At 62.4% G+C, this 20,791-nt stretch overlaps 1 protein-coding gene across 4 annotated transcripts; it reads right to left on the reverse strand.

The window, feature by feature from the left end:
* Positions 1-6,153: 6,153 nt before the first annotated feature.
* Positions 6,154-20,236, reverse strand: KIF3C (kinesin family member 3C). Of its 4 annotated transcripts, none has more exons than XM_083830401.1 (8): positions 18,714-20,236; positions 14,310-14,411; positions 14,059-14,181; positions 13,737-13,855; positions 11,584-11,700; positions 11,237-11,342; positions 10,405-10,580; positions 6,154-9,532 (listed from the first exon to the last, which is right to left on the reverse strand). In XM_083830401.1, exons 1-8 carry the CDS (start codon positions 20,133-20,135, stop codon positions 9,439-9,441), a joined length of 2,259 nt encoding a protein of 752 aa, XP_083686527.1. In that variant the 5' UTR covers positions 20,136-20,236; the 3' UTR covers positions 6,154-9,438. The 4 variants fall into 4 exon arrangements, with proteins under 4 accessions (XP_083686527.1, XP_083686525.1, XP_083686526.1 ...); XM_083830399.1 differs by having other exon boundaries at positions 11,545-11,700; XM_083830400.1 differs by having other exon boundaries at positions 11,237-11,345; positions 18,714-20,235.
* Between the last annotated feature and the right edge of the window lie 555 nt (positions 20,237-20,791).

A 20,791-nucleotide genomic window follows, 5' to 3' on the forward strand; every position in this document is an offset into this window, starting at 1 on the left:
CTGGCATAGAAACTGGGACCGAAGGGATGAAGGAGAAGCATATTCTGCCAGGCAGAGCGTAGACTTGGGGAAACGTCATTGTGGAGGAGGTCACAAAGCACCACGGTCCCTGTGGCCAGCTCACGTGGGACATCTGAAGCCCACAGCTCCGTGTCAGGATGGGCATGCTCGCTCACAGAGAGGTCCAAGTCACTGCTCCATCTATTTCCAAACCAACAAACACCAGCAAGACAGCGATGCATAAAACAGTAAGTGCCGAATAATATTAGTGACACGGCTTCCTTGCTAAAAGCCCTTAACGAGTGAGTTAACAGCCTGAAGAAAAAGCGGTCACTAGAGAAAGGTGTTGGGAAAGATTAGAAATGCCATCGGGGAGAAAAAGGAAGTTTTGGGGTCTCTGCACAGCTACCGTAGTGCAGGGAACAGTCCACAGGGTGTCATCAGAGCATCGAGGAACGGGAAAGAAGAAACAAAACCAAGCCCTCCCAAACCTCTCTGATGGCAAGGTTTTGTGCACAGCTTTTGTCCTGGGAAGGCCGCGCACCATCTTCACAGCGGCTGCAGCCACCTTTGTGCTGAAATGCCTTAACGTCCACTAAGCAGTAAAAACCTTTTAGCTCTTGCAATCCCTTATAAAAAGTAGATCTCGAGGTACTTTACACCGATGATAATAAGCCTCAGTGCTATTTTAGCGGCAGGCAAACAGGGACAGAGTGGCTTGCTCATCGTGACTCAGGACACCGAGCAGCCAGCTCACGGTGACTCAGGGACGGCACCGGGGGAGCGCTGTCCTGGGAGCCCGGGGGGGCTCTGTGCCCTCTGTGCCCTCTGAGTGCTCCCGGAGCCCCCAAGAGAGCAGCAGCAGCTCCACCGCCGCCGGGGAGGGCTGCAAGAGAAGCAGGGCTCCGGGGCAGCAAAGGTTACTGGTTTTCTTCAATGAGGCTGCAATAGGAAACGTTTGGTAAGGCTCGCTTTGAGCTGCCCTTGCGTGTCTTTGCCACAGCTCCAAAGGTTTGGGGCCCGGAGACCAGTCCCTGTCCGTGCATCTGGGCTCTTTTCTTTACACATGGGGGAGAGCAAGCAGGCGAGGAACCAGGGGCTGTAGGGGCTTCCCCAGCACGCTTCGGCCCCCCCTTGGGGACACCGGAGGGTTGTCCACATCACAGGATCACAGCATTGTAGGGGTTGGAAGGGACCTCCAGAGACCATTGGGTCCAACCCCCCTGCCAAAGCAGTTCCCTAGAGCAGGCTGCCCAGGCAGGCGTCCAGACGGGCCTTGAATATCTGCAGAGAAGGAGACCCCACAGCCTCCCTGGGCAGCCTGTCCCAGCGCTCCGTCACCCTCACCGGGAAGAAGTTCTTTCACATGTTGGTGCGGAACTTCCTGGGCTCCATTTTGTGGCCATTGCCCCTTGTCCTGTCCCCACAAACCACTGAAAAGAGGCTGGCCAAATCCCTCTGCCTCCCACACTTAAGATATTTGTACACATTGATGAGATCCCCTCTCAGCCTTCTCTTCTCAAGGCTGAAATCCCGCCCGTCACTGTCAGTGCCCCGTCTGTCACAGCGCAGAGGTCACACCGGTGACCATGGTTCTCACACCCAGTCCCACCCCACACTCGGTGGTCTCACTTCCCACCGCCGGCCACATGAATGTTGCTCCTCCAAGAGCGGCTCTGGTCCGGGGCCCAGCACTGCTGGAACTGCTCTGCGGCTGGCCGCCGGCCGTGGGGTGACCCCGTGTATTTCTTACAGTGCCCACCCCAGGCATCTCACCGCGTCCTACACCGCAGGCATTAGCTACGGCTCTGTGAGCCATTATCCCTGCCCAGGGGCTGATGCTCTTGTGCCTGGTCAAGCATCTGGGCCCAGGACACTAAAACCGGCCTGTAACAGCCTGAAAGCAGCGCCGGAGGCTCCCCAGGGAGAGGCGGTTGTTGCAGCGGCTGCAGGACGCAGGCCCGGCCTTCGCAGCCATCTGCCCTCAGCGCGTCGCGCTCGCCCCCTGCTCTGTGCTGGCGGCACTCGCGCTTCCTGCTGGCTCTCCTGCAGCTGCTTCAGCCCGTGCCTTGGGAGGGGTTTCCATCCGTGAGAGAATCTGAACGCTAGGCCAGGATTTAATGAGAGCTGACTGAGCAAAGGCACACACACGGCAGACGCTTGGGTGGCCGCTTGTTGTGGTGAAGGCCAGGGACCCCCAGCAGCGCAGAAGCACCTCTAACATCAGGAAATCCCAGCCCCCCCCGGCTGTCTGGGGGCACCCCAGGGTGCCCCCGTCCCCCCCTGCCCCAGCAGGGTGCCCAGCCCCACGGCCCTGGGCTCGGGGAGCTCTCCAAGGAGGAGACTGCCCAGAGAGGTGCTGGTGGGGCTGCACCGGGTGACCCCCCCCCAAAGGCCCCAGCCAACCGCCACCATTCTGGGGTTCTGGGGTTTGTTTTGGGTTACACGTAGCCGCTGCACTTCTGTGGTACTTGAACTTTTCTGCGGTGTATGGCCATGACAGCCACAGAGACCTGCGGGCGTTTGTCTTCACGGGTGGGCTGCAGATGTTCGGCCCCTTTGCAAAATTTTCATTTATAGGATATTCTGCTTGTCATTGGAAATGTAAATGCCTGCGTATAGAGCCCTGCAAACCCTAGGAATAAATTTTAGATTTATGACAGGAAAAGGCCTACAAAATGTAATAAGAAAGAAACCAAAATTGTTATATGGAATTTACTCTAAACTGCATAGGCTTCAGTGAAAAAATAAATTTTTCTTTTGACCTGCCAGTAGAAGGGATCTAGCTCTTTAAAACGATGTCTCTATAACCCGGTCAATATTCGTGTAAATGCTACATGGGTCTGTGTGATCCTATAGGGCTATAAAGGATGGTTCCAGGGAAGTGAATCAGACCTTGAACCAGAGAGAAGATTTTCTTTGCTGCTAAATCCACGACATGTTGTTGTCAAATAAACCGCAGTGGGCATTTGTAAAAAAACAAACCAACCCAAAACAACCAGCAAACAAATCACCAAGCAGAATCGAGCTAAGCCAGAGAACGCGGACACTCCTGGGTGTTTTCTGCATGGCAAATGGTGTGGACTCGAAGCATCCATATTCATGGAGCGCAGTAGCTGAGGGCATCCCCGTGCTGCACAAAACCTTGTGGGGCTCTCCGGGCGCTCGAGTCCCGCTGCCATCGCGTGTGGGTGGAAGGGGTGGGACAGGGAAGGGAAACAAAGGCTGAGGAAACGTTCATCTTCGTTAAGCCAAACCGGCAGCTGCTCCTCTGGCCTGTGCTCTGCTGTAGGGAAAATCAAACTTCCCTGGGACTTTGTTTTAACCAGACAATGGGCAATTTGCAAGGGAAGAATACTCTCGGTGACTGGAGCACTTTTTTCCTGCCTCAAGTCACATTTGTTTTTTTTTTGCCCCGTGGGATACGTCGTGTGCGTTGCCAAACCTGACGTTTCAGGATATTTTTGGCAGTTATGCTTGGTATGGAAAACTCCTTTGACCTTCTCTGCACCTTTCACACATGATTTCCAAAACCGTTTGGAGTAAATGAAGCATGGCAATGCTTACAGTTGATCATTTTCCCCTTGTATTTTCTCCAGGCACTCTGCCCTCCTGGTCTGCTCACGGGCAGCAGTGCGGAGAGAAACGGAGCACGGTGAGCCTGGACCTTGCCTCTTCCTCATCCCGGCCCTTCTGCAGCTCCTCCAGCGCTGCCCGGGGCTCAACTGCCCTCCCAGGGCTGAGGCTGCAGCCCTGCAGGAATTTCAGACCACGGGATCATAGCAAACAGCTCGGGAAAAGGTGGTCGGGGCTACGCAGGCATCCTCAGTGCAGCGGCGTGATTAACCGCTCGTAAACTGCTCTGGGCAGATGTTGCTCTCATCTGTTCTCAGAAATCTCCAGCGGAAGCAATTCTGTATCATACGCACATAAATCATTTTAGTGCTTTATCGTCCTCGAGGTCTCACAATGGCTTTCCTAAGTTCTAATCTAAATCTTTACTGTTGTGTTTTAGGACCAGAAATTCTTGTCCTGCCTCCTTCTGCTGTATAAAACAGGCCAGTCCCCTCCTTTCGCAGCAGTCCTCTTCGATAGCTGAAGATCACTACTACCTCTCCCCACAGCCTGCTAGCCCTGGATGGAACCCACACTTTTTCTTTCAGCCTTTCTTGTTTTCACATCATCCCCACTGATTTTCTGCAAAATCTTTCCAAGGAGTCCTGTTCTTGCTTGGGAAGCGATGCCCAGCATCGCCCACGCAGGAAGCAAAGCCCCTGCGAGTGCTGGGAGGGAGGGCTGCAGATCGCATTTCTGTCTGCATCCTGGTGATGGAAAAACCTTTTCTTTTGGAAAAACCTGCCCCTGCTCCCCCTGAACGGGGGCTGAGACGCGCTCACCTCCCGGCAGCGTGGTGCTTCGTGCCACCCGGCGCTGGTGCTCTGGGACCACTGGAGCTCACCCACAAGTTCCTCACCTTGCTGCAACCTTTCTGAACCTTATTTTGATTTTTCATGGGGTGTTTTCTGCAAATGTAGTAAAAGCATATTTTCTGCTCTCGCACTCAAATTGCCAGTGAAAACACGGAGCTGTACCAAATCTGCAGAAAATGCCATCGTTTGACAACTGTTGGCATAAGATGCGTTTCTCTTCTCACTTTCAACGTGCCACACTGGCCAGTCTCAGAAGTTTTACTGAAGTCTCTAAGCGGAAGAAAACTGGAATAAAACTAAGCTGGTTTGGTGTGGTTTGCACCAAACCACATTGGCTGTTACTTTTCACCTTGTGGATGCCTCCGAGCGGATTTTGTTCACCCGTTCAGCATCTTTTCAGGGGTTGAAGTTGGTTGGGAATGTAACTCCCCGAGTCCTCCCATCCCCTCTTTAAAAGATGTTCTTGATGTTTGCCCTGCCCCTGGTTGGACACCTTGCCTGGTCTTTACAAGGTCTATAAGACCTTGTAGTCCTCACTGGCAGCTCAGAGGTTGCCTTACCAGCTCCCCCCCATACCTCAGCCTGACTTTAACCAGACCCAGCTGATTTGGAAGCACCCAGCCTCTATAAGTAGTCTTTAACCCACCGCTTCCTTGGTTTAGCCTGAGTCCTCAGCCCTTCTTCGCTGACATTTATTTTGAGCCATCTGATCGCAGCTGACCTTTTAAAGAACAGCGAAGCAATAAACAAATAAATAAATAAAAATCATCACATCCTTTTTTTTCCCTGATGTTATAATCTGTTCCTTGGTGTACAGTGAGCCGTCTTTCTTTCATCTTTCTCTCACTACTCATGCACCGACGGACTGCCTCCTTGCTCCCCTTTCTTTCTTTCTTTCTTTCTTTCTTTCTTTCTTTCTTTCTTTCTTTCTTTCTTTCTCTCTTTCTCTCTTTCTCTCTCTCTCTCTCTCTCTCTCTCTCTCTCTCTCTCTCTCTCTCTTCTCTCTTTCTCTCTTTCTTTCTTTCTTTCTTTCTTTCTTTCTTTCTTTCTTTCTTTCTTTCTTTCTTTCTTTCTTTCTTTCTTTCTTTCTTTCTTTCTTTCTTTCTTTCTTTCTTTCTTTCTTTCTTTCTTTCTTTCTTTCTTTCTTTCTTTCTTTCTTTCTTTCTTTCTTTCTTTCTTTCTTTCTTTCCCATCTCAGTGTGTGTCTCCTCCCTGATTTTGCCCCGTCCCTGCCCCGGACAGCCCTGGGAAGAGCTCCCAGCAGCAGCCTGTAAGGAAGGGCCATCGCTCAGACCTGCACAAGTTCCCGTTCCCGATGTCATCACAGAGCTGGAAGGAACTGGGCATGTAAAACAAAATCCCTCAAAATCAAGGTTCTGACTTACATGCGCCTCTCTGTACCCTTAGAGCTTGTGCTTAGCTTTTTATAGAGTGCTCGTAGGTAGCAAAGCCGTAGCTTTGCTGCTTAGATCATAGAGTATCTCCCCTTGGAAGGGACCCACAAGGCTCACCGAGGCCAGCTCCTAGCTCTCGTCCCGGTGAGGCTTCCTGCCGATGACAGCTGTTTTGGTGCAAATGCTCTGTCTTAACTGAAACAGGAAAAAATATGCGGAGAAATGAAGGCCAGCAAGTGACCTTGCCCCGGCTCGTGCAGCAGCAGCAGCCCTGATCCCAAACCCTCTGCGGGGAGCCCCGGCACCGCGACGAAGGAGGTGACGGACGCTCTGCGCGATGATGCTCATTCCTTTATTGGTGTCATTGCCAGTTTTTGAGGAGTGCTGACGCCTTCTGAGCACGTCCAGCACTGAGTCAAAGCTACATTACAGAATATTGAAGAGGTGTCCATCCAAAGCCAGAGGGGGTGTGAGATTCGTGACCTCTCTCCATACAGTATGTATAATATATATATATTTATAATATGTCCTGTATATTCATTATGTATAGAGTGACAAGGATGGGCCACCGTACAGTAAACTTTTGATTTCTAAATAGATCACCATAGCAACAGGCACAAAAATTTGGTCCTAATCAAGGCCCTCACCTTGTCAATCAATCCGAAACAGACCCCAGCCCACCCCTTGCAAAAATAAAATAAAATCCGAACCTGAAACCAAAAATAACTAAATAACCGGTTAAAATTAAAAAAGGGCCCCACCCCAGCCCACTGACCCCCTCTGGAACTTGCCCCTGTACAGTCACTCACATCGAAGGTAGAGAGATCCCTTGGCTACACACGCGCGCGCGCACCCACACACGCCTACACACATTCCTATGTAAATACACACGCACCAACATACGCAGAACACAGAACGTTACAAATATACATCCCAGGTTGTTGCAGCAACGCAGGGAGGCTGCGAGCGGCCCAGCCCGGCGTTGCAAGGCAGGGGCAGCAGCGTCCCCGGCCCACTGCCTGGCAGCGTTTCGGCTAGCTGGCCGCGGGGCCGGCAGCCCCGGATGGGGACGCAGGGACCGTGGCTTTGTCACGCGGGGGGGGACACCTCGCTGCGGGGCCGTCCCACGACAGACAAGCTCCAAAAGCCAAGCCAGGAGCAGGGCGGGTGATGGAGCCCGTGGGTGGCGGCACGTTGCTGGCCCCCGCCACCGGCTCGCTGTGGTGTCCGCTGGGGTGCTGGGGGTCTCCTGGCAGAGCCCACGGTGAGCCCGGTCCCGACGGTTTCAGCTGACCTGGCTGAAAATGAACTTGGGGCAGCTGGAAGGCAAGGAAGAAGGGAAGAGAAAATATCCCCGCAGGATGCCGTGCAGACAGCTTCTTCCTTTCCTAGGTCTCTGCTTTCCGACCTCCACTCCCCGAGGCCATCCTGGAAATGGAGGACGGAGCTGGGTCCCCCAGCCACTGGTTCCACAGTTGCACTTTGCTCCGGGTGCGGCCCGGGGACGCCACCCTGCCACGGCGCTGGCAGCAGGCTGAAGAACTCGCCACCAGCCACGAAAGACCCAGAGACCCGTCTTCCACCACCAAGGATCTTTCCTCGCACACCCTGCTCCCGAGGGCAGGAGGCCGGGCACGGGGGCAGCCCCGTCCTGCGCTCAGCAGCTCCGCGCACTCGCTCCCCTCCCTGGGATTTTTTTCCCTACCCAACCGTGCAGCCTTCGCTGCTCAATTCCCAGCCACACGCGGGACTTCAGGGCAAGTTTGTATTCAAACCGAAGGAAGGCATTTCGCCATCCTGCCCCAGGCAGCATCGTGCGGTTCCTCTAAATACCGTGGGCTCTGCAGGAGCCAGGGCTCGCCAGCCTTCTCGGCTTCCCCACAGGGCACGGTGACTGCCCTGCGGGCTGGCACAGAGGGGCCAAGACCCCCAAGGGGCGTCGTGGGACACAGGCAGAGAAAGGATGACGGCAGCAGAAGCACGGATCAGTTAACACAAAGCAGGGCAGTGCCACGGGGCAAGGGGAGAAGGCCCCGCAGCAGAGCAGAGGATGGGTCGGGGGACGAGCATGAAGGTTCGCGCACCCCAGCCTGGCCGCGCGGCTGCAGGGCCTCTCCCGAGAGGTGGCACCTGGCCCCAAGCAGCTGCACCTGAGGTTTCCCCTCCATGCCAGCGCCCCATCCCTTCTGGCTTCAGGACTGGCTTCAGCCGACCCACATCCTCCTGGTGCTCCGGGGGTCGCTCCCCCGTCCATCGGGACCCTGTAACTCAGCCCCACCTCCCCCACCTCCTCACATCTGGAAACCGTCCCAGATAAACCACGGTTTTCTGTGCCCGAGCTGCTGCCCTGGCACAGAAATGGTCCCGGACCCCTCTCCAATCCTACTGCCCAAAGCTGAACCATTCGGGGACACCGAAGGACGCCCTGGCAACTCTGTGCTGCTGCCTGGGATGGGTTTCAGATGGCTGTGCCGGGCGGAGGAGCCCTGCTGCTTGCTGCTCACTTACCCATCCATTACCCGTCTCGCGTCCATTAGCTCTCCCTCCACCACCCACCGAGCGACCAGAAGCGTTCCCCAGGCCCCCACGCAGCATTTGCAGCCCAGAGGAGAGCTGTGCTGAAGTCGCTCCTCCAGGCATCACCATTTTGGGCTGCGTTGCCTGTAGTTGCCAGGACGGCGGGCAGCGTCGCGTGGGTTTCACTCAGGCGATGCCGCTCCTCAGACTACGGGGCTCCTGGGCAGAGCTGGGTGGAAGGGGACGGAGTTTCCCACCTCCTGCCCTTGCTCTGAGGAGTTACTCACGCACGCGGTCAGGGACTGGAGCGAGCCGGGTGTCAGACAACCACGCAGGACCGGGCCAGCCAGCTCCGGAGGGTGGCACATGCGGACAAAGCCCCAGCGCCACCGGCACCGACTTGCTTCGGTCAGCTCGCAGGCCTTCGTGGTGGACGGAGCCGGCATCGCGGAGGGACAGCCACGTGCAGAAGTCAGCGAGACATCGCCGCTGCCGCCGGTGTCGATGCAGCCTGGAGAGTCCCCCGTGGTCTCCGGCAAGCCCAGCGTAAGGGTCTGCCACCGGGAAGTCTCCAAAACCTTGCAGACGTTGCCACGACCCGCAGCACAGACAGCAGGGCAAGCTCCGTGGGATCCAGCGAGCGCAGCGGGGAGGGTCCGGGGCTGCCTCGCCCCGTGCCAAAGCCGTGGGGGCCGCGGGGCGGGGGGCTCGGGGGGCTCGGGGGGTTCGGGGCCCCGCGTCCCAGCGAAGGGACCCGCGCGGTGCCAGCCTCGGGCGTCCCGCAGCGCCAACGCGCCTCCTGACTCTGCTCACCAACCACTCCATAAATAAATACGTTAAATAAATAAAGTGACAGATCCAGACTGGGGGGGGCGGGGGGTGGGGGGGAGGGAGGAAAGGGGCAGCTCCCATCGCCCCGGGGGGGGGGGGGGCTGCTCACGAGCGTCTCACACAAACACAGGCGCACACCAAAGTAGCTGAAGACAAAGACGGACTGGGAGCGGTGGAGGTGCTGCCGGCGGGGCCGTTCCTGGGCCCCGGCGCTGGAGGCAGCCGCCGACGGGCACAGTCCTCGCGGGGGGGGGCGGTCGGGGCGGTCACTCCTGCGCCGGCGTCGTGGAGGCGCGCGGGGAACCGGCGGCGAGGGCGACGTGCGTGGTGGAGGACGGCAGCGACCGCGGCGTCTGGCACCTGACGGGGGTGGCACGAGCAGAAAACTGTCTCCCTTCTGCTTCCTCTTCCCCCGTCTCCTCCCCCAGACCCTGCTGCTTTCTCTGTGATTTCCTATGCAGGCAGCGCCCAAGGACACCCAGTGCTGGGCAGCGCTGCGCCTTGTGCACGGTCATCCTGGGTGTGTGTATGCGATGATGGATTGCCGTCATCATCCTGTTTTTCACAGATTCACAGAATCCTGGAAAGGTTTGGGCTGGCAGGGCCCTCAGAGCCCCCCCAGTGCCACCCCTGCCATGGGCACGACCCCTGCCCCCAGCCCAGGCTGCCCCCAGCCCCATCCAGCCTGGCCTTGGGCACTGCCAGGGATGGGGCACCCCCAGCTCCTCGGGGCAGCCTGCTCAGGGCCTCGCCGCCCTCATATTGAACAATTTCTCCCTCATGTCTGATCTAAACCTCCCCTTTCTGAGTTTAAAGCCCTTATGCCTTGTCTTGTCCCTACACCCCTGACAGAGTCCCTCCCCATCTCTCCTGCAGCCCCCTTCAGGCACGGGCAGGCTGCTGTGAGCTCTCCCAGAGCCTTCTCATTTAACGCTCATTTAACAGCCATTACAAAAGCAACGTTATCCACGTTTTTAAATATTATTACACGCTAGCAATTCACAGCTAGATTTAAACCCCAAAGCAACGGGGGGCACAGGAGGCCCTGCGGGGCAGCAGCTCAGCGGGGTGGAGGTGAATTGGGTGTTGGGCTCCCCTTGGACCCCAAAGCTGCCTCCAACTAGAGACAGGAAACATTTCCAGGCTGCTCCATGCCCTCGGCTTTGCAGCTCCCCCTCGGGCCCTGCGCAGCCCCACGCAGCACATCCCAGCCATGGTGCCCGTGCACTCACCAGGAGCGGGACTTCCTCACCCGGGAGGCCGCCGGCCGCTCCAGGAGGCTGTCGAGGTGCATCAGCCTCTCCAGGTGCAGGGCCCGCGGGTCCTGCTCGGCCGGGTCCCTGCTCCGCTCAAACTCAAACACGGCCGGAGGGGAGAGGTCCAGCTCCAAGAACATGATGTTCTCAGCCTGCAGCAGGACAGGGAGAAGGGAAAGACAACGCAGGGAGTCACCGCACGGCAAAGCAGCGAGGCACCACCTCGGGCAGGTCCGCATCGCCGAGCGAGGCTGAACCCCCGCGGGGAACAGGGACCCTCTTCTGGCTGCTGCTGCGCCCTGCTCTGCTCAGGCTCTTTCTGCTCTTTCACGGCACCAGCAGACAAGGCTGAACATCCTCGTCCCCTCAGACAAGCAGCAGGAGCCGGCAGAGGCAGTGAGCCAGCAGCTCAAGGACTGGCTGATGGACACAGCCACCAGCCCGAAAAATGGGGCCAAGGCTCTCAAAGCTGGGAGCTTTATCTCAAGTATCTCCAGTCATCAAGTCTTATTTACTCCATCTTCTCTCCAGCTGTCTGGAGCTATCATCCATCCACCCACCCACCCACCCACCCATCCATCCATCCATCCATCCTTCCATCCATCCATCCATCCATCCCTTCATCCACCCATCCATCCATCCATCCCTTCATCCACCCATCCATCCATCCCTTCATCCATCCACCCATCCATCCATCCCTTCATCCATCCATCCATCCATCCTTCCATCCTTCCATCCACCCATCCACCCCCCCACCCCCCCCCAAGGACGCCCTGTCCCCTCTGCGCCCCCCACTTCCCCCCCTTACCCGGTACCGCGGATGAGAGCCCATGGCCATGGCGACGCGGGCGTACTGGCTGATGGGTCTCTTGTACCCCACGGCAGAGGTGGGCCTCTTCTTCATCTGGCCGCTGCTTCTGAAAAGGGAGCGAGGCGAGGAAGGTCCCTCAGGGCACGCAAACGCTGCCGGCCCCAGGGGTGCGGAGCTGCGCTGGGCACAGCCCCGAGCGCAGGACGAGGACCCCAGCAGGCGGAGGGGAGGCTCCCACCCGCCACACCTCCGCCGCGTCCCCAGGTCCCCATCCCGCAGCGGTGGCACCGCCGGGCCCAGCTCACCCCCGCTCCTCGCCCCAGCTGGCGGGGAGCCGCACGCACCCGCCGGCCGGCACCAGCGGCTGGAACTTCCACTGGTCCTCCTCGCAGTCGAAGTACAGGCGGTTCACGATCTTGTTCTTCTCCTCCGGCGGGATGAAGTTCTCGATGATCAAGTACCTGCGCGGGGCACAGGCCAGGAGAGGGGGGAGAGACGGGGGGGGGGGAAGGAGCAGGAGAGGAAGGGGTCGAGGGGACAGGAGGGAGAGCGGAGGTGGGGGGCGAGGAGGGAGGAGCAGGGCAGGGGAGGACACGGGGGGGGCGCAGGGGGGCAGGGAGGGTCCGCAGGGTGGGATCCGGCAGGGGTGGGCGAGGCAGGAGAGAAAGGGCAGAGGAAGACTGTCATTCAGAGAGGGGCGAAGAAACATCGTCAGCTCTGCGCGCTGCCTCCGGGCCACAGCCCTGCCGCCCGCTGCCCTGCGGGTCCCCGGGCACCGTCTGCAATGCGCGGTCTGCAACGTGCAGTTTGCAATGCGCCGTTTGCAATGCGGCCTGCGGTGTGCAGTTTGCAATGCACGGTCTGCAACGCGCAGTTTGCAACGCGCCGTTTGCAATGCAGCCTGCGGTGTGCAGTTTGCAACACGTGGTTTGCAACGTGCAGTTTTCAGTGCAGCCTGTGATTTGCAGTTTGCAAGGTGCAATTTGCAACGCACCGTTTGCAATGCAGCCTGCGATGTGCAGTTTGGAGCGCCTAATTTGCAAGGCAGTCTGCAACGTGCAGATTGCAATGCAGTTTGTGACGCACAGTTTGCAATGCCGTCTGCAACACGCAGTTTGCAATGTGCAGCCTGCAATGTGCAGCCTGCAACGCACAATTTGCAATGCACATGCTGAATGCAGTCTGCAACATTCAACTCGCAACACACAGTTTGCAACGTGCAGTTTGCAACGCACAATTTGCAAAGCAGTCTGCAACGTGCGTTCTGCACCGTGCAGCCTGCACCGTGCAGCTTGCAGTGCACGATTTGCAGTGCAGCCTGCACCGTGCAGTTTGCACCGCGCAGTCTGCAGCGCAGCCCCCACTGCCAAGCCCTCACAGCACCCTGCGGCCCACCGATGCACCCAGGAACCCCCTGGGGACACCCCAAACCCAGCCAGGAGCCAGCTGCTCCCCCCCCCAACCCCCCTGCCCCCCCTTGGGCCCTTGCACAGCACTCGCTGCCCCCCGCGCCCCCCCGGCCGTGGGCAGGCCGGGATTACAGCCCCCTGCCGGCGTCCCGCCAGCCCCGTCGGCCTCGCTAAGAGCATTTCCTCTCAGCCCCGGATTATTCTTGTAGCTTTTTTTTTTTTTTTTAAGCCTTAATTCATTTTGAAAATCCCTTCGGAGGATGGAAATCCAAAGTGGCCACGCTGTCGCGGCAGCACCGCTTCCCCACGCGCAGTGCAGACGGGATGTCCGCTCCCTGCCCCAGTGCTGCCGCGCAGCCGCCAGGCCGGAAAATAAGGGAGACCTCAATCAAATTGACCCCAGAGGGAATTTTTGTTTTCCCGCGTTGTTTTTTGGGTAAATTGGGAAGCTGCAGAAGGCCGTTCTGAGTGGATGAATTTGCCGGCTCTTAAAACGTTTTAATCACGTTCAAAAGGCCGGGTAGTAAAACTGAAATGAAATTCTGCTCAGAGTAGAATTCTGAATATTTTATCACGAAAATGCTGAAATATTTATACGTGTCTGGGTTGTTATTTTAAGATATTGGATAAAATAATTGCTTGCAGTGCAAACAGACCCACTTGGGGTGGTGGGGCCGAACCTGCGTTTCCGGGGTGCTCTGGAGGGAACCGGGGGCCCCTGCACCTCGCTGCGCCCACCCGGGGGCACAAACGGGGCACGGGGGGAGCGGCGATTTCCAGCTCGGTGTCCTGGTGCCCGCCGTGCCCGTGGCCTCTGACGCCTCCATGCCCACAGCCCCCGGGCAGTGCCCATGGGGTCGCTGCTCTGCACCCACCCCGGCGCTGCCGTTTGGGGTCAGAAACCCCCAAAGGGGCCGGGGGCTCCTCCTTGGAGAGCTCCCTGAGCTGCTGGGACGTGGGGCTGAGCTGGGGCAGGGGGGGACGCCCTGTGACACCCAGCCCCGTCACCATGCCCACACCCGAACTGCTGCTACTGCTGCGGGGGGGTCCGTGCCCCGTCCCCCCCCCGCGGGCTCGGGGCCACCTACTTGAGCTTCAGCTCCCGCGTCTGCTCGTTCTGCGCCTCCTCCAGGTCCTGCCGCACGCGGATGTACTCGTCGTGCTGGTCCTGGATCTCCGCCTTCACCGCCTGCAGCTTGGCGTACAGCTGGGCCGGGGGGGGGGGGGGCCGTCAGCCCCCAGCCCCCGGCACGGTGCCCCCCCCGGGGCCGTGCTCGGAGCCTCCTCCGGGCCAGCAGGTCCCAGGGGGGGGCCGCAGACAAGGCAGGGTGGACGTACCCCCCTTGAGACAAGGACCGAGGGCACGTCCGTGTGTGCGTGTCCCCCCCCACGCCCCTCCAGCCCTCTCACCTTCTTCAGCTTCTTGGTTTTGATCTCCACCTCCTGCTGCAGCGACGTGTACGTCTCCCGCAGCTCCATGGTCTCCTCGTCCCGCAGCAGCATCTCCTGCTGCATCTCCCTCTCGCGGCGTTTCTGCGGCCGGGGGGAAGATGCTGAGGGCCGGCTCGGGCACCGGCCCCCCCCCCAGCCCCGGGCACGCTGCCCCCCCCGCCCCCAGCCCCGGGGATGGTCTCCGTGCGGAGGGCAGGGCCCCGCGGTACCTGCTCGGCGATCTCCTGCCGTTTCAGCTCCAGCATCTTCTGCTGCTCGTTGGTGTGGTCCATGATGGTCCTGCCGCCGATCAGCAGCTTGCTCTCCATGGCCTGGGGGGGGGACAGAGAGGGGCTGGGGGGCAGCGCACCTCCGGGAGGGGGCAGGCGCCGAGCTCTGCTCTCTGGGGACAGGACCCGAGGGGACGGCAGGGAGCGGGGACAGGTGAGGGTCAGGGTGGTGTTAGGGGAAGGCTCTGCACCCAGAGGCGGTCGGGCGCTGGGACGGGCCCCCCAGGGACGTGGGCACGGCACCGAGCTGCGGGGCTTCGAGCGGCGCTGGGACGACGCTCTCGGACACGGGGCGGTCTGGTTTTGGGGTGGTGCCGTGCGGAGCCAGGAGCTGGACTCGACGGCCCCCCCAAGCTCGTCGGGCTGACCCTCGTTACACGAAGCTGGGGTGGGAGGACCTGGCCACCCGCAGCCCGAGCGCCCTGGGGAAGGGGCTCAGCACCCCCAGCACCCACCCCCAGGGGCGCAGGGGAGCTCAGCACCCCCGGCACCCAGCTCGGCGCCGCGGCGGGGCCCGTCCGGAGGAGGCAGGGACACGGGGACGGGGACGGGGCTGCTTCCGTCCCAACTCCTCCCTCCCAGCTGCGAGCCCCAGGGGCGCCGCGGGTGTGCGGGGTCCGGCCGGGCCGAGCCGAGCGCCACGAGCACAGTTTGGGCCCTGCAGCGCTCGGAGCAGCTGGTGACCCGGGGCAGGATCCGAGCTCCCCGCTCCAGCCCTGCCAGGCACAGACCTGGGCACCCACCTCTGCCACCGTTTCCCCTGGGCTGGTCCCACCCTGACCCCCATACCCCATCCATCCCTCCCACCCCATCCCATCTTATCCCTCCCATCCTATCCTACCCCACCCCACACACCCCGTCCCATCCATCCCAACACACCCCAGCCCTCCAAACCCACCCACCCTATCCCACCCTCTTCTGTCCATCCCATCCCATCCCATCCCTCCAACCCCACCCCATCCATCCCGTCCTACTCCATCCTATCCCACCCCATTTCATCCCACCCTATCCCTTCAACCCCACCCCATCCCACCCCACCCTATTCCATCCCTTTCACCCCATCCCATCCCATCCCTTCAAACCGATCCCATCCCCACCCCATCCCATCCCACCCACCCTATCCCATCCCATCCCACCCCATCCCATCCCCATCCCATCCCATCCCCATCCCCATCCCCATCCCATCCCCATCCCATCCCATCCCATCCCATCCCCATCCCATCCCCATCCCCATCCCCATCCCATCCCCATCCCATCCCATCCCATCCCCATCCCCATCCCCATCCCCATCCCATCCCCATCCCATCCCCATCCCATCCCCATCCCATCCCCATCCCCATCCCCATCCCCATCCCCATCCCATCCCCATCCCACCCCATCCCCACCCCCATCCCCCCCAGCTGTGCTTCCCGACACCTCCCCAGGGCAAGGGGCTCCCCGCCACACGGCTGTGCACACTCGTGCACCCGCCGGTGGGCACACGCGCACCCAGCGTGCACACGCACAGCCCTACACGCGCCCGTGTGCCCTACACGCGCTCGCGCACGCGTGCCCTCCCGTTCACCCCCTGCACACCAACGTTTTCACGCTCGTGTGAGCGCCCCGAGGGCGGGCCATGACAAAGGCTGCGCCCCCCCGGGACCCCCCTCGCCGCCGTCTCCAAGCAACTGCGAGGCCCGAGGGCGGTGTCGCCACGCGAAGGGGACCGGCGTTTCCCCGGGCACGCGGGTTTCTGGGGCAGGACTGCTCACTCCCCATTTTTTCCCTGTTTTTTGTTTGTTTGTGTTTTTTTTTTCCCTTCCCAGCCGTTGCACGGGCTCGTGGGGCACCCGACGCCGCGGCCCGGGGACGCCAGGGAGCTGCCCCCCGGGGTGGAGAGGCCGGGACCCAGGCGGTGCAGCGCGGGTCCTCGCTGCCAGGGGTGCCGCTGCGCCAAAGGGTGTTTCAGTCCCGGTGCCGTCTCCCCGCAGAAGCGTTTATTTACCGCGGCGGAGACGGCTCTCAGTCTGCCGAAATACGGCTGAACTCCAAGCCTCTCGCTGCAGCCCGCTTCCTGCCCCCCTAAATAATTCCTCCGGCGCCCGCCCGTGCCCCGATGCGCCCCGGCCCTGAGCAGGGAGCGGGATCGCAGCGCTGCCCCCGCAGCGCCCGCTGCCCCGCGGCTGCAGGACGACCGCGGCAGATGTCGGGCGCCCCGCTTTACGCGTGGAAATTTGCCTTTTATTGCTCGGATTTGCAGCACCTGAGCCCAGCGCCGCTCTGTGGCCCGAGCCCCTGGCTCAGCCGTGCCAGCAACCGGCGCCCCGACCCCGCAACCTGCGGAGGGAAGAGGCCGCCCGCTGCACGTCTGCCCGAGCAGGACACCGCGGCTGTCCCCGTGCCGTGGTGCACGTCTGCCTGCATGGGACGGCGCACACCTGCCTGGAGCACGTCTGTCTGGGGGCAGCGGCGCACGTCTGTCTGAGCGGGGTGCCCCACGGCTCTCGGAGCATCTAAGCAGGATGGAGCGCGTGGCCCCGTGCCCGTACAGACGTGCATGGGTCCGGCACACGTCGCCCACGCGTGGGCAGGGTGCCCCGCGTGCCCCGTGCTCGCTCCCACGCGTGCCGGTGCCCCCCCCCCCCCCAGCACAGGGGCTGCCTTTGTGCCAGCCCCGCTGTGGCCATGGGGACAGAGTGCCCGCCAGGGTCCGTGCCGTGCTGTCCGATGCCTCTTTTCACACCGCCGCGTGGCCAAGCCGCCCGTGGGCGCCAAGAAACCCCCCTGCGCCCATCGGGGAGGGCACCGCAGGGGGCTCAGCCCCTCCGCTGCCGGCCAGGGGCGGTTTTGCCCCCGCGGGGCGATGCTGAACCAGGCCCCCACGGCTGGAGGCTGCGGAGGCCACCGGAGGGGCTGCAGCATCATCCTGGCCTCCGGCCCTGCCTCGTTACTCAGCAATTACAGGGCACGCCGTGGCCCCGAGCCAGACCCGCTGCGCCGTGCCGGACCGGGAGACACGGCGGGACGGCTGGCAGCCAGGACCTGCGGCACGGCACCGCTGCGGGACGCGGCACCCCGGCCCTGCGAGCCGCCCGGCACCGAGCCCCCCGGCCCCGAGCGGGCCACGGCCAGCGCCGCGCTGGCCCCACGCAGCTCGGCCCCGGTGGCACGGCCCCATGCAAACCTGCGGGTCCCCGTGCCATGCAGGTGACCGGGCAGGGCCACGCGTCCCTGGCCGTGTCACACAGCCGGGCACAAGGCCGCGTGCCCCTGGTGACACCGGGGTGGCCGGTCCCTGCCTCGGGGCGCTGCCGGGACCGTCCCTGCATGGCGGGGACCCCTCCGGCACCGGGGCGTAACAGGGAGCCCAGCACCTGCCCAGAGCCCTGCCCCAGCAGGGACCGAGGGAAGGGGCTCCCCCCGCCCCCGTGAGCCCCCCAGGCACACCCGTGTCCCGCACGTCCCGGAGGAGCAGACATCACAGCCACCCCGGGGGCCTGCTGCAAGCAGCCCTGGGGGCTCGGCACCGCGCGCTGGGGCTGCAGCAGGCACCGTGCTGGCCACGGGGGTGGCACGGGGGCGTCCCCTCCCTCCCCACATCCCCCAAATTCCCAGCCTGGCGTGATGCTGTTGACAGAGGAGCGGTGGGGCTGTGGCTCAGCACCCGCGTCCAGGGGCCGCCTTCATCCCATCCCTGCGCCCAGGCGGGGCCCGCAGCAGCCCCGAGCGGCTGAGACAGGGCCGGTGGTGCCGGCACCGCCACGGCAGGGCCAGGAGCAGGAGAGGGGCACGGCCCCGGGGCTGGGCTGGGGCTGCTGCCGCCCCTCTCGCGCTCAGCCCCAAATCCCCGAGCATCCCTGAGCCGGCAGAGCCCCGGCCCCAGCCCTGGGCATGTTCCCGGGGCCACCTCGGGGCGGCGGGTACGGATCCGCAGCATCTCCCCCGCCCCGCCGCGAGCTGCTTTGTTGTGCCGAGGGTCGGCGCGGAGCACGGCGCGCTCGTGCCACCAGCGGGCCCAGACGGGTGGCCCCGCGCCCCCAGCAGCACCCACAAAAGGGCCCTGTGGGGGTCTGTGCCTGAGGGCAACCCCGGCCCACCACTGCCCAGCGGCATCGGGGTCCCCTTGGGCACCTCGCTCGGGCACCTCGCTGGGGCACCCAGTTTGGGCACCTTGCTTGGGAACCCAACTTGGGACACCCAGCATGGACACCCACAATGGACACCCAGCATGGACACCCAACTTGGGCACCCAACTTGGGACACCCAACTTGGGACACCCAACTTGGGACACCCCACAAGTGCCCACAGCAACGCAGGCTGCACCCCAGCATCGCTCACACGTGCCCCCCACGTGGCGACACGTACCTTGTACTTGGTGGCCAGCAGCTCCGTGGCCTCCTGCTCCTTCCGCAGGTCCTCTATCATCTTCTCCTTCTCCTCCAGCAGCTTCTGCTTCTCCTCGCTCACCAGGCTGTGGTCGTCCTGGATAGCGGCTTTCTCCTCTTCCAGCCTCTCCTTCTGCTCCTTCAGGTAGTTCTCCATGTTCTTCTCCAGGCCGTCCTCGTTGTCGTCCTCCCCTTCGTTCTCCGTGGCGCTTTCTCCGTCCACCGCCTTCTTCCTCCGGCTGCTCCTTCTCCTCTTCTTGCCCAGCATGCCGCGCTTCTCCAGCTGGGCCTTCAGCCGGACGATCTCCTCCTGAAACTCCCGCAGCAACGTGTCCTTGGGGTCCTCGTTCACCCGGGGCTTGTTCTTGATGTTCTTGGCCCTGTTGGCGAACCTGAGGGTGGAGAGGCTCTCGTCGTAGCTGTGGGAGGCCGGGCCCAGGGTGGCCACCATGATGGTCTTGGCGTTGCCCCCCAGGGAGTCCTGCAGCAGGCGGGTGAGCTTGGAGTCCCTGTAGGGGATGTGCGTGCTCCGGCCGTCCACGAGGGCGGAGATGACGTTGCCCAGGGCGGAGAGGGAGAGGTTGATCTTGGACGCCTCCTTGGGGCGCTCGCCGTGGGCGCCCATTTTGCCCTGGCGCTCGCTGCCGGCCAGGTCCACCAGGTTGAGCTTGCCCACGCGGATGTGCTCCTCGCCGTCGGGCCCCGTCTCGCTGCACTCGACGGTGATGAGGAAGATGGCGTGGGAGCGCGAGCTGTACTCGTTCATGTTGGTGCTGCCCACGGCGCGCGCCTGGCTGCCCAGGTTCATCACGTGCTCGATCTCCTTGACGTTCTTGGTGACGAAGGAGGAGAGGTCCTTGATGTACACCCCCGTCTCGGGGCTCTCCTTCAGCTCCAGCTTCTTGCCGGGGTCCTTGGCCAGCAGGTCGCGGATCTCCTCCTGGTAGATCTCCAGGTAGGAGGCGCGCACCAGGTACTGCTGGTTCTGCGAGCGCGAGATGTGCGTGAAGATGTGCTCGAAGGCGCTGGGGATGACGCCGCGCTTCTCCGGCTCGGCCCACGAGCCCTGCATGGTGTAGGTCTTGCCGGTGCCCGTCTGCCCGTAGGCCAGCACGGTGCCGTTGAAGCCCCGCAGCACCGCGTCCACCAGCGGCCGCACGCTCTCGTCGTACAGCTCGGCCTGCCGCGACCCGGCGTCGTAGACGGCGTCGAACGTGAAGGTCTTGGGCGGCTCGCCGGGCGCCGCGCGGGGGTTGCGGATGCTCACGCGGCCCAGCCCGGCCTCCAGCTCCACGATGCGCTCGCAGCCCGCCGCCTCCTCCCGCCGGCTCAGCGGCCGGCACCGCGCCACCACCCGCAGCGCCTCGCCGCCGCCGCCGCTACCGCGGGCCCTGCCGGCCATGGCGCCCCGTCCGGCCCCGTCCGGCCCCGCTCAGCCCCGTCCGGCCCCGTTCGGCCCCGTTCGGAACCGTTCGGCCCCGTTCGGACCCGTCCGGACCCGTCCGGACCCGCCCGGCCCCGTCCGGCCCCGCTCGGCGCTGCCGCTGCCCTGCCGCTACCAGCCGCGGCCCCGGGCCGGGGGCGGGCGAGGGGCGGCGGCGGCGGCGGCGGCGCGGGGCCGGGCGGGGCCGGGCTATGGGGGGGGGGGGAGGGGGGGGGAAGGGGGGCGGGCGCGCGGCTCATTGGCTGCGCGGGCGCGGGGGCGCGCACACGCGCGGGCACGGAGGTGCGGGGGCGCGCGGGGAGGCTGCCGGGCACGGGGATGGGGATGGGGGGGGGCGGGGAAGGGGAAGGGGGTGGGGGGTGGGGGGGGATTTGGGGTGCGGGGTTGGGGTGCGGGGTGGGATTCGGGAGCGGGGTGCGGGGTTGGGATGGGGGCCGGGATGCGGGGTCGGGATGCGGGGCGTGGCTCAGGATTGCGATGCAGGAGTGGGATGCGGGACAGGATTCGGGACTGGGATGCAGGGCTGGGATGCAGGGTGGGATTCGGGATTGGGATGCAGGACATGACTCGGGGTTGGGATGTGGGACGTGATGCAGGATCAGGATGCAGGATTG

The sequence above is a fragment of the Anser anser genome (assembly GCF_964211835.1).
Source record: "Anser anser genome assembly, chromosome: 3".
Lineage (NCBI taxonomy): Eukaryota > Metazoa > Chordata > Aves > Anseriformes > Anatidae > Anser > Anser anser.